At 38.2% G+C, this 12,292-nt stretch overlaps 1 protein-coding gene, 1 long non-coding RNA gene and 1 pseudogene across 21 annotated transcripts in view; 2 read left to right on the forward strand and 1 right to left on the reverse strand.

Annotated features, from left to right (window-relative positions):
- The window catches only part of gpp (grappa), a 276,164-nt gene extending 269,134 nt beyond the window's left edge, over positions 1-7,030 (forward strand). For all 20 annotated transcript variants that reach the window (XM_067759416.1, XM_067759401.1, XM_067759410.1 and 17 more), the window contains one exon: positions 5,231-7,030. In XM_067759416.1, coding sequence (XP_067615517.1) covers positions 5,231-6,699 — 1,469 coding nt within the window. In that variant the 3' untranslated portion in view covers positions 6,700-7,030. The remainder of the gene's footprint in view (positions 1-5,230) is intronic.
- LOC137237443 (glycerol kinase 3-like) overlaps positions 1-12,292 on the forward strand; it is a 277,790-nt pseudogene that overhangs the window by 112,055 nt on the left and 153,443 nt on the right.
- LOC137236603 (uncharacterized) lies at positions 9,319-10,145 on the reverse strand. Its single transcript, XR_010948515.1, has 2 exons — positions 9,812-10,145; positions 9,319-9,753 (listed from the first exon to the last, which is right to left on the reverse strand). It is a non-coding gene; the product is annotated as an uncharacterized lncRNA (long non-coding RNA).

Raw genomic sequence — 12,292 nt, forward strand, 5'->3', positions numbered from 1 at the left:
ACTTAACCAATTTTTAGCGAAGAAAACTGCAATGAATTAAATAATTGCTAATGAATTTTTATTATCATTGACAACGCGTTTGTGAAAATCAGCTAATACCCGGGGTAGCCATTTATGTTCTTTGCCTGCACTATAAATGTTGAAAATTTTCTGGGGTAGGAGTAACTCTATTAAGGCTTTACTATTTACTTAGGCAACAATTTATTTCAGAAAAGAAAACGCTATAAGACCACGGAGAGGGTAGTGACTGGATCGGTGACTGATACAAAAGATCGAAAGGGCTGTGTAGACTTTTTCTAAGTTTCAAGCGCCGTGACTAAATGGTATATTCCCTGTCATGCAGCAAATCTCGAGTAGAGCGAACGTGGAATTGCCCAAAATAATATTCAACGGATGTATGAGACTGAATCATGTTCTTAACTCTTGGAGAACTGCACGTGTCATTTTCTTACCAAGGGTGGGGAAGATCAGTCATATGTATCCCAAAGCTTAAAACATTTCTGCTCAAATCTTATGAGAGGCTGATAGATGTGTACATATATAAAGTTTAAAAAGTATCACGAATTTTTCTACAAACCACAACATACGTACACGAAAGTCGGTAGACTCGGCACTGCAAAGGGTGGTTGTAAACATGAAGAAAGCCTTGGAATATTAGGAGTACGCCTTAGAAGTCGCATTTTTAGACATTGCCGAGGCTTTCAACAATGTCTCGAAACAAGCGATCACAAAGGGTCTTAAGTTTATGGAAGTATATACAGCCCTAGCCTGATGGACCGCGGCACTGCTGTGGACGCTGGTTACAAACCAACTGCTCAGGCGGTTCAATGAGGGACCCACCAAACTTACGGTGTACACAGATAATATTGCAGTTGTCATAAGTGGAAAAAGCATTGCAACAATTTACTCTATGATGGATCGGGCCGTTCGGGATATATATATTCATACCTAATACCAGGTTGAGTGTCAACGAGGAGAAAATGGATATGGTCTTCTCTACTTTGGGCCCTGCAGGAGAAAACTTGTACAAAATATCTAGGGATAATTTTAGACAGTGAGTTGCCGTGTAAGCTCAGCGTGGAGGAGAGAGTGAAGAATGCCTCGACGGCACTTTACACGTGTAAAAAAATGCTTGGGTGTACGTATAGTCTATCGCCCTCTCTTCCTCATTAGATTTTACAGCGATTGTAAAGCCTATCCTATACTATGCAGTCCATGTTTCGTGAACGGCCACACAAAAAAGTACCTTCTTTAAAAATTAGGGGGGATATGCAGGCTATCAATGGTTAGCATAACAGGAACCGTGAAAATAACTCGGACAGTTGCACTGTATGTCATTCTGCACATTCAAACTGTGGACCTGACGGCAAAGAACATAGCGCTAAGAACTGCAACGAGGTTAAATGCCTCGGGAAATACTGGACGAACAGATTACCTAATTACGTACATATCTGCGCTTCGAAGGGTCTCATAGAGCCACAACACAGGTAGACGAGGTGATACACATGTCCACCGGTGGCTCTAAAGTAATGGAAGGATTGGGGTCTGCGGTATCTACGCTGATCCGGAAATAAACAAATCTCACAAGCTGCCAGATCACTGTACTGTTACTGTTTTATATACGGAAGAATTAGTTGTAACTTAAGCAGTAGAAAAACTGCAGGAAAATGGCTTAAACTGCCGCCGCGTCAATTTTTACATTGGCATCCAAACAGCAATTAAGGAAATAATAGCACAACATTTATAAGTGTGTTGTAGTGTAAGCAATCCCTGAAAAGAATTGGGATAGGGAGATATGTAGCGGATGAGCTAGCTAAACGGCGCATTCCTCGAAGCTTGTACTTTAGACGTCCCAATCCGATTAGGCGAGATTTAAATAAGGGGGAGCTGTACATAATTGTTAGGGATAGCAGATGAAGGAATATCCAGGTGGAGGAGGAAACGATCGAGCACGTTTCCCCCCAGCGTGATAGGGGGTTAGAATATACCCGCGGTAGGTATGCCTGTCGTAAGAGGCGACTAAAATACCGGATTCAAGGGGTTTGTGTAGCGCAGCCCTTTCAGGTTGCCAGCGTAATACATAGCTTCTCCAAAACCAATTGTCAACCTCACCTATCCGTGGCGAATCCTGTTTTATCACCAGCAGAGGCTCTGGCGACCCCGAACTCCTCATGGATCTAGGGGGTGGGAGGGCGGAATGGCCTAAAAGGTCGCATGTGGCCATAACAAATCGTTCCGGAGATGGTCGGCCTTGGTACCGGAACGTACCGGATCTGCATCGCGCAAAGGACCATCAACTCGATAATACTCCCCAAGGTCTTCGGGGAGTGTCCTTATCGCTACAACAACAACAACATCGAGCACGTTTTGTGCCCTGGTCCTAAATTCCCTAAGGCTTTTAAGTTTCGTCGTTGAACAAACTTCTGGTAACATTGTGGACTCCTTATTTTAGATGCCACGGCAACAACTTAATAATAACATTCCGATCAGATTAGGAACTACGATTTTCTCGACATGATTGTTAAGCAAATTTATTTTCCGTTAAATTTCAGTATATGGACCTAATTGGGCATTTGTATTGAAATTTTTCCATTTATTCTTAAGCCGAAATAAAATAATTAAAGAAAAAATGTATGTTAAACGGTTTTATTGAAAGCAATACTTACATTAAGTAATAATAATACTAAAAGCTAGAAAATAATTATGTAGGTCCTAGATACTAGTCATCAAACCCCTCGTCAATGTGGGGTTGATCGGACAATTAAATAAAAGCGTTGGACGTGCCAAAATTTCTATTGATAGTCATAAGTAAGACCAACTGAACTTTAATCAGGTTATGCTACGCCTGACATTTTTAGAAATTTCACTCGATTTCTATTCATGTATGTAATATGTGTTCTAAATATGAACCAAATACGATTTTTTGAAATATTTCGATCCATGTGCCACCTATCGTTTTTTTCTTATTATTGCATTGTCATCGGGTTCTGAACTATATTCCAAGTTTCAAGCTTGTAGCTTATCTGGAAGTTACATAGATTTTAATTACAAAATTCGTTCGCAACGGCCGGCGCTGCTACCCAAAGTCAAGCTAAATAAGACCGTTTAAAATCAAAAAAGTTTAATCTAAAATTGTAACGAGATTTAGAGATATTACTATATGGGTCCGGGATTTTCATCCAGAGTTGGATATCTTCATAGAAAGTCCAGATTCTCGAAGTTAAGCTCAATCAATGGGTTAAATTTTTCAATGTTTCAAAAACTTGGCATAAATTTGTATGAAAACAGTATTAGATTTGGTAATAGCAATTTCACACAGAGAGTTAATGAATGAAACAATTGGTCTAATTGTGTGAATTGAAGGGCTTATTGAGTTCAAACTTCCAAACAAAGTACAGATTCTTAATTATGAGAGACAGAACCGTGCTTATTCGAGTAGTTTGAACCTTTTTACCTCTTGTCAGGCCATAATGAAAGTACTTGCTCTTAGGCTACCCTATAGCATTTTGGACACATTCAACCAATGCGAGGTCCTTACGGATCAGCCAGTTTTTTCCGAAGTGAGTTTTGAACCTTGAAACGATCGCATGGGATCTTCGTAAACACTTCATATAGACTGAATGCGCCCATAGTGATATGAGAAGTTTGTTGAATCAAACTGAAAAATCACCTATTTAAAACCAGGACCTGTGTTATCTAAGAAATGTGCCCTCTTCGCAACTACTAGAAGTTTTTTGACCCCCGACAGTGTTTCCAGATCAGAAAATGGTGTCACCATTGCCTTAATGGTCGGCCGGCTATCAAGGTAACAATCAGGCATGCTTAACCAACGAACCGATATCATTTCGTTACGATAATCAACGTTAATAAACGAAACAAAGTCATTATCGTAACGAAATGATATCGGTTCGTTGGTTAACCATGCCTGGTAACAATTAACTCGGCTACAGCTATTCAGTATCTTTCCAGTATCTTTGCTGCTTTGATCCCGGCCATCACTGTGGCCGTTTTTACGATCTGGGCGCGTATCGCGTTATACGATCCGTGATCGAAATAAATTTTTTAAATCGCAATAGCTCTGAAATGGGCAATTGGATTAGGGAAATATGTGAAATTGTGACTTCTAGTCCTCATTAGATCCATAATTTATTATCATTTTTACAAATCTTTTGACAGTTTCTGATTTATTATTTAAGTGAAATTGCTTTTCGATACGTGATCGCATAACACGATACAGGCCCTGCTTATTAACGAATCAGTATGGTAGGGCGCAAAGCTCTACATCTTCTATTAGTTGCGAAACATCGATGTATAGGTTTATCGTAGCTTTGATTTTTTCGCACCCTCCACTTCTATTATGGCTCTAAAATCACCATCTAAGCGGAGGCACGCCAGCAGAATCGCCCAATGTGAGATAATGCTGTGATACTATGGCCGTACGATGCGCGTTCAATCTACCCTAAGTCTCGTTGGAATCGCAAACGCTATGTGCTTGGATACTACAGTGCTGTTGTAGGGTTGGTTTTCAAAGCTTCCACTTTATTTTCTTAGTGTACTTTCTATTTTGTACTGCCACTAAACAAAGAGTCGGTAGTACAGAGTAAACTCCCAATCCCTGCAAACACTCCTAGAGATAGAAAGAGGGGAATAAACTCCACGTAAATCTCATCATTATTTTACTGCATGTTTTCTTCACTCACACCGCACTGACCTATTACGGCCACTTTTGTACTGTGTTTCTCTTGCAGGATTACCACTCATATGAAAATCATGCGGTAGACGATTACCCGATTTTATATTAGCATTTAAGCTCACTACTCCGTAGTGTCTACCTACCTTGTTTACTTTGAGAGGGTGTCACAAACCGCCAGTTCAGCCCATATTTCTGGGGTCTCTTGAGGGGTTCGATGAGGCGCTATTCAATGTTGGATAAGCTGTTGCACGGGCAAAACTACCATATTGGCGCTTTAGTGTTAGTAATTTTCACCCTCATCAAGTCTATTCCTCTTTGGACCCTCACGCAGTTTTGTTTTTATTCCATTTCAATACTTAACTTCATTTTCAATTGTTCAACGCTTTAATACATTCACGCTTCCAGTCATATTAACAAAAGACGATACAAAAAAATCACAAGACAACATTTACAGTTAAAAATCTAACAACTAGAATTTTTACAATTAATTGCTGACTCTAATTTAAATTTTTTCTCCGATTTGTTCTATTCAATTAGATGACGTCATCGCCGATGATGAAACACACTGGCAACACCGCGTTAGTTCAGGTTTCGATCGTTTGGTAGCCTTCGCCTCCACCGAGTTAGATAAAACGCGTCGTTCAATTGACACAGACATTGTACCATCGTCGATTAGCTGCAATACTTCACCCGATTCTGGTATAACTCACAGTAGCAGCAATTCGGATGCGGGACGCACATTTCTTTCCACATCATCCACCTCATCACAATTGGACATGCCCATGGGTAGTGGAGGTAGCAGTGCTGGCAGCACGAGTAGTTCAAGCGGTGTCAGTGTGAGCAGTGTAAGTGGTGCTAGTGTAAGTTCCAGCGGTAGTGGCGTCAATAGTTATATGCACGGTCACCATGGACATCAACACCAACACCACCATCAGCAGCATCATCATCATGCATTGTTATTGCATCAGCATGGTGTCGGTGTTGGCGGTGGTAGTAGTCACATATCATCTATGGATCAACTTAGCGATAGCAGTATGAAATCATCACACTCGTCGGATGTTACCTCGATGCCACCGATAACGTTGTTAAAAACGAACTCTGCATCACCGGTCGATGCTGGCGCCATTGACAGTCCGCCACTCTCAGATATTGGTTTACCGCGCACACCGAGCCCGAATGCAGCAGTGCCGACGCCACCTTTAGCCGCAGCTATGGCTGCTGTACACAACGAAACACCGACACCCACACCAACACCGCCTGCAGCTACATTAACAAACACTACTGCTGCAGATCCGTATGGCAATAATAAGTTAAAAATACCATTGAAATATCAACGTAAATCGAGATCTTCGTCTGAAAAGCATTACAAGAAGAAATTTTGTGAACGTAATTGGGAATATGATTGTGACGATCTACTAATGCCATATTCAAATAACAGTAATGATGGCACCAATACAAGCGCAGCTGATGCTCCAATTGTTGCGTCAGACGCCGCAGGGGCTGGTAAAACATCCACCGCCTCAAGTCTAATAACAAATGGACCCACGATAACTTCCAAATCCAATAGTAGCGTTGGCGAATCAAGAAAATTTACAGCAAGCACAGAAAAGTCACCGAAGAATGCAATGGAATCGACAAATACGAAATCGGGCGACTTATCAACGCATAATCACAACAGCAACAGCGGCAGCAGTGGCGGTTCGTCAACGATGGCATCACATATACTGCATCACCATCATCATCACAAATCGTCTAAATTTCGGCCGAAGGGTAAGGATTGGGATTGGTCTATGGACAGCAGTAACAGCAGCAACAACATGAATATGAATATGAACTCTAGCAGTAGCAACAACAGCAAGAGCATTACAGGTGGTAACGGCAGCGTTGGAACGGCAGCAGTCGGCGGTAGCAGCAGCAGCAGCACCAGCGCTAGCAAATGCAAAACAGATATAAGCGCTGCTCCATCGGCGACCACAGCCACGCCTACAACAACCAACGTTAGTTAAGTCAAAAGTTTTGCATGATTTTAGTTGAATTTTATTATTTTAAAAATTTTTTTTATACCAAAATGCTTTGATCGCTTAAGATCAATACTTATTTTGCATATTTATTTTAGGAGAAAAGAAAAAGATTCGATATGTATAATAACTTTCGTTATGTTTTTTCGCTAAAACTTTATTGCGTTGTTTTCAATTAGAGTTAAGTTTAAACTTGTCTAAAGTTACTATACTAATTTTTTTTCTTATTAGTTAGGATTTAAAGTTTATTAATATTAAGTAATTAACATTTTTTTATAACTAGTTTTAATTACACAGTACAACAAAAATTTAAAATCAACCTAACCAAGTTATTTTTTTGAATGTTGGCATCGCGCCGAAAAACTTTTCTGGACAAACTTTCAGTTCAGCTCGTTTAGTTTAGTTTTCATTTTCATTCATTAAAGGTTAAACTGGTGACAAAGTGTCTTTCGGTCATGTGTGCAGAATCATGAATAGTTTAAGCTTTGTTCCGAAAGAATATTGATCTTTATTAAATAAGTAACTTAGAAATTCCAACACTCGATGACCTTTTTCGTGGAGGCGCCAGGAAGTTGCTACGCGCTGATGCAACATGTTGCTAAAGCTTTATTCAGCATTTTATTTTCTGAGCTAAAAAAAAAAACTATGGAAGGACTAATCGTGGGGAGTTGAAGTGTTAATATGAAATGTTAAGCTTTGTATAGGAAGTAATATATTCTAGGACACCAAAGTTGTAACTTCCAGATTTTTTACTACTTCACCAAAAATCCCTTGCCACACCCTAACCCTTAAGTGCAAGTAAATAATTATTTAGACGTGTTGGACTAAAAGTACGTTCAGAAAAATGATACCAAGTCCGTTTTATCTCTGTTACAACAAAAAGTTTTCATTTTGTTGTACTCTGTTATCTTCCATTGAGAGCAAACTAAACAAACCCCTTTTTATTCATTTGTTTGATTGGCCAATGTTTATCATGTTTTTGGGTTATTTTATATAAGAGCTATTATGCCGGTGATTTTTAAGCGAAATCAAATGCAAGGGAAAAGCTGGCGAAGACTGCAACAAAATTTATATAGAGACAACAAAAAGATCATTACGAATACGAATCAGTGAACACAAAACAGACGCAAGAAACAAAAAGACCTCTACGGCACTTTCGCAACACCTATCAATACACAATCACTCAGCTGATTTTTCGAATGCGCGTATATTGGACATAGAAAGAAGAACAAAAACAAGGCTAACATTAGAGGGCTTGCGAATACAACAAAGAATAAAAGACTGTGTGAACTTCAAAGAGGATGTAGACAATATCAACTGTGCTTACTTCACAGCAATCAAAAAGCACACAGTGTGATGAGATGAGCAACGAAAAGGATGCAGCGCGAATATATTTATATAGTTTTGAAAATTTTTTTTTTTAATTTAATTGAATGTAATGTAAGTGAAATTCTCAATGTTGTGTGAAATGTTTCTTTTGAAAATAATTGTTTTATGTTATTAATAAAAAGTGATCTCCCTGAGGAAGGTACAAAATGTACCGAAACGCGTATGAGGATAAAGGAAAACTTATGCCCCTATTACCGTTTACAACTCAACTCTGGTTGAGTTGAAATTTCGCAATTTGGTATTACAGATTACAACTCAACCTGCCAAAAAAAATTTCGGTTGAGTTGTCTAGTCTTACAACTTTTTGTGGCATTGCCGTTTACAACCTTGTGTTGGTGTAGTTGTCAAAGATGTCAAAATCTTACAACTGCTTACTAGCAGTTGTCTCATGCAATTTTGCAGTTGTTTTGAAAAAATGTTACGTTTTAGAAGACGGTTCACCACTTAATTTTTAACAAAGATGTTCAAAGTTGATATCAAAAGACACGTTTCGACCTCCGATTTAAGAATCCGAAAACAAAAATTGTAATTCTTTGCGACAGCATGGCACTGCTAATACGCGTCCAAAAATATCGAGACGCGTATTAATCTCGAGAACAATAATCCGAAGGCGGAAAAGAAACATTTTATCTCTTGTCCGGAGATATTTGTAGTTGAAGTTGGCGATTTTCATGTGGTTGTTGTAATGTTGTTGTCTTTTTTCGGTTTTTGTTTAATATCTTTTGAAGGAGTTAAAATTTTTATTTTCCGCCTTTGGATTATTAATACTGATGCCAAGACGCATCGTTTAATACCTCTCTCGATATTTTTGGACACGTATTAGTGTCATGCTGTCGTAAAAAATTACCACAAAAATTAAAAATTTTATTTCTAATAAAATCTAATTTCATGTGGTTGTTGTATTTTGCCAGATTTTTTGCACACAGCTATGCAGAAAGGTGTTGGACTCAACCAGAGTTATTTTTGCGAATCGCGGCCAAAGGCCGCCAACGCAAAAAGATGTTCTGTGCAAAAAAAAACTGTGGAACGGGCCACATATTTCGTACCCCCTCGGGCCATTTTGTGGGTCTTTGTAAATATCTTTCAAAAGAAATAAAATTTTTAATTTCCGCTCTCGAATCCTAAAAACGGAGATGGAAACCCGTCTTTTGATACCACCTTTGATAAGAGTTAGATGGTGCACGGGCTTATAAAACGTTACCAAAAAAAAAGCAAAACATTTAAAGCCGGTAGTTAAACCTTTTTTAATCAAACAATAATCAACAATTTTGTACACATTTCTAGAAAAAACAAAGTTTAAACGAATTACATTGAATAACTTTTTGACCTTAGTTGGACGAGGCTGGCCGCAGTTCGGATGCAGCCAAAATAGGTGAAATAATTATGCGAGTCCCATTGATACTTATCACTACTCCTGGGAATCCTATTTGAGTAAAATACAGTTTTTTCTGTTTGGGTTTTAATCTACTTCGCACAAATATTCTCCTCAATAATATCTAAAACCAGTCCAACACCAAAATCATTTCCACATCATATTTGATAGCTGCCGTCAGCAAGGAATCGGAGTATGGCGCATAATTTTAAAATACGAACGCGTATGCGGAAATGGTCCTTAATTTTGTTTAGTACTGAGTAAAATGCTTCCTTTCAAATCTGCAAAATGACTTCATATGAAACTCATTATTTGTTTGTCACTTAAACATTTTCTTACTTGGTGCTTGGTAGTTCCAAGGGATTGGAATGATCACGCGAATGTTTTCCGTATTCGCGAAATGTCAATCACCAACATTTTTGTCATTATAAAATAGATTTCATATAATATTAATAAAAAAATCACATTTGAAAATGCTTAAATTTCTGCCACAAATTGATCAGCTGTTTATTTATCTGTCAAATCATCACTTTCTGAAGTTGGCAACTCAATTCAATTTCAACTGAAATAAGTTGTAATTCGTAATACCAAACAGGAGTTGAGTTGTCTTAAAGTTGAGTTGTTTTAATTACAACCCAACTAAGTTGAGTTGTAAACGGTAATAGGGGCATTAGTTTTTCGCTTAAAAACCACCGGCCTAAAAGCTCTTATATAAAATAACCCAAACCCCTTTTTATTCGTTCGTTAATATACGCAAAAATAATTCGTTTTGAATTTATTTCAAATGTTCAATGTAATATTAAGCAAAATTCAAAAACTATTTTTATAGTTACTTATTTTATTGTATTTTAAAAAATGCAAAAACGCTTGGAAAAGGTACAGATGTGTTAAAGAGGAGGATAGATATCCAAATAGAGGAGACATCTACAAAAAGTCGGCAAATTACTATGCCAATACATAAATGCCCAAAGAACAAAGAAAGCTCAATGACAAATGCCCTAAACTCGCAGCTGAGGAAAGCAAACTCCCCAGGGATTCACTCTGGGTTTATCTCGGTCTGGATATTGTAATAGGTTAAACTCTTATTTATCCAAAATCAACCCCGACATACCCAATGTATGTCCCTGACACCAACCATCTTTTCCATTGTAAAGTGGAACCAATGCCTCTAACACCCAAATCTCTTTAGTCCAACCCTGTTGAAACTGCGGCAAGTTTCCTCGGCCTCCCGTTAGAGAATATTTGTGATATGGCATATTTTTGAGTTATCGTTGGATTGGGCGAAGCACGGGTACAACAAAAACAACAGAGTAGAATATAGGTATGGACTTCCAAAATGCCTTACCTTTTTTTGGATATTTAAAAAAAAAACTTAAAACAATTTCTATAAAAATTTCAGGAGAAATGCAAAGTTATTTCACCTAATCATATTGTAGAGGTAGGTAGCTTTTTAATGAAATTCAAGAAAATGTTAAGACAGGGAGTGCTTTAGCAAATGGTGTAGGCCATATGTGTGCTGTAATAGAGTTCTTTCTATAAGTCGGATCACTACTCAAGCGTCATCTCATTAGGGAAGGTTCTAAATTTTTTTCACATGGCAAGAAGGGCACGTGTAAGTATGATTGATGTTTTTTCTGGAGCGATGATAAAATCATGTACTCCAAGGGCTTGGATTAGGCAGTAGAAGTAACCGCCCACTATATTCAAAGTATACCGACCGCCGGATTTCACCTAAGGACGCCTTCTATGCCCACAAACTTATGTTAGATTGAGTTGAGAGGGCATGCAAAGTAAATAACCATTCTTCATTTTTGTCCATTTGGATTGACTCAGGTCTGTGCCGTGCAACTAATCACTACTAATTGGTGTTCTTTATATTTTCCCTTTTGAGCTGGAATAGAACTCACAGTCGAACTTACTTACCTCTGCCAGATTGACACCTAAGGCCTTAGATAAGGTCGTACAAGGGAACTTCTCCTTCTTCCACTCGGAGTCATTTTTGTCCATTTCGTATGTCCTCGGTGAGTGCCATCCAGCCAGCCACTTCGTAATTTGTATACTACTTGCTTTCTTATATGAACTTAAGTAGAAAAGAAAGATCGACCTTACCTACCTCTGCGAGATTGTATAAAAACCGTGCTCCCAAAAGATTTCTCATCTGAATTCATGGAGATCGGCAAAGAAAATGATCGCACAAAGGTGGTTTTGGCATGCGCAGGCATCTGGGAATTACCAAACCCGATTTCACAATACATGACGGAATTTTGTTTCAACATACAGCACCTTCACTCAGATCCAACTCTTTGTTGGTGGCTCCCTCTGACCCACCCGAGGGTGTACTTTCACTGTTATGTTATTTTCAGAGATTTTGACCTTAAATTGGCCGTCGGCTTGTTGGAAATTGAACTACATGCTTCAATGCTAATTTATCCGAACGACAAAATGCATTATATTATTAGCTATCAAATTTCATTTACCTTCTTTGAATTGCTTCTGGTTTAAATGATGAGCGATTAATAGCTATATCTTTTATGAAAAGGAAATTGCTTATTAAGTTTGGTTCGATACTCGAAAATTGTAATTTTAATGAAGGTAGTAAATCAACAAATAAAGTTTGAAATTCTTAAACTGACATTCAATAAAATTGTTCGCATAATGGTTAATTCAACCGAGTTTTTTTTGCCAAGAAAATAAATTTGTTTAGGTATTACAACAGAATAAAAGGTAACAACATTCTGTAAAAATTACAAATTCTCAACCAATCAAACTAATATTTCTGTTAAAAGAGGTGATTTCATTGGTCATTTCAACAGCGAGCTT

This window comes from Eurosta solidaginis, chromosome 1 (assembly GCF_040869045.1).
Source record: "Eurosta solidaginis isolate ZX-2024a chromosome 1, ASM4086904v1, whole genome shotgun sequence".
In the NCBI taxonomy this organism is placed as follows: Eukaryota; Metazoa; Arthropoda; class Insecta; order Diptera; family Tephritidae; genus Eurosta; species Eurosta solidaginis.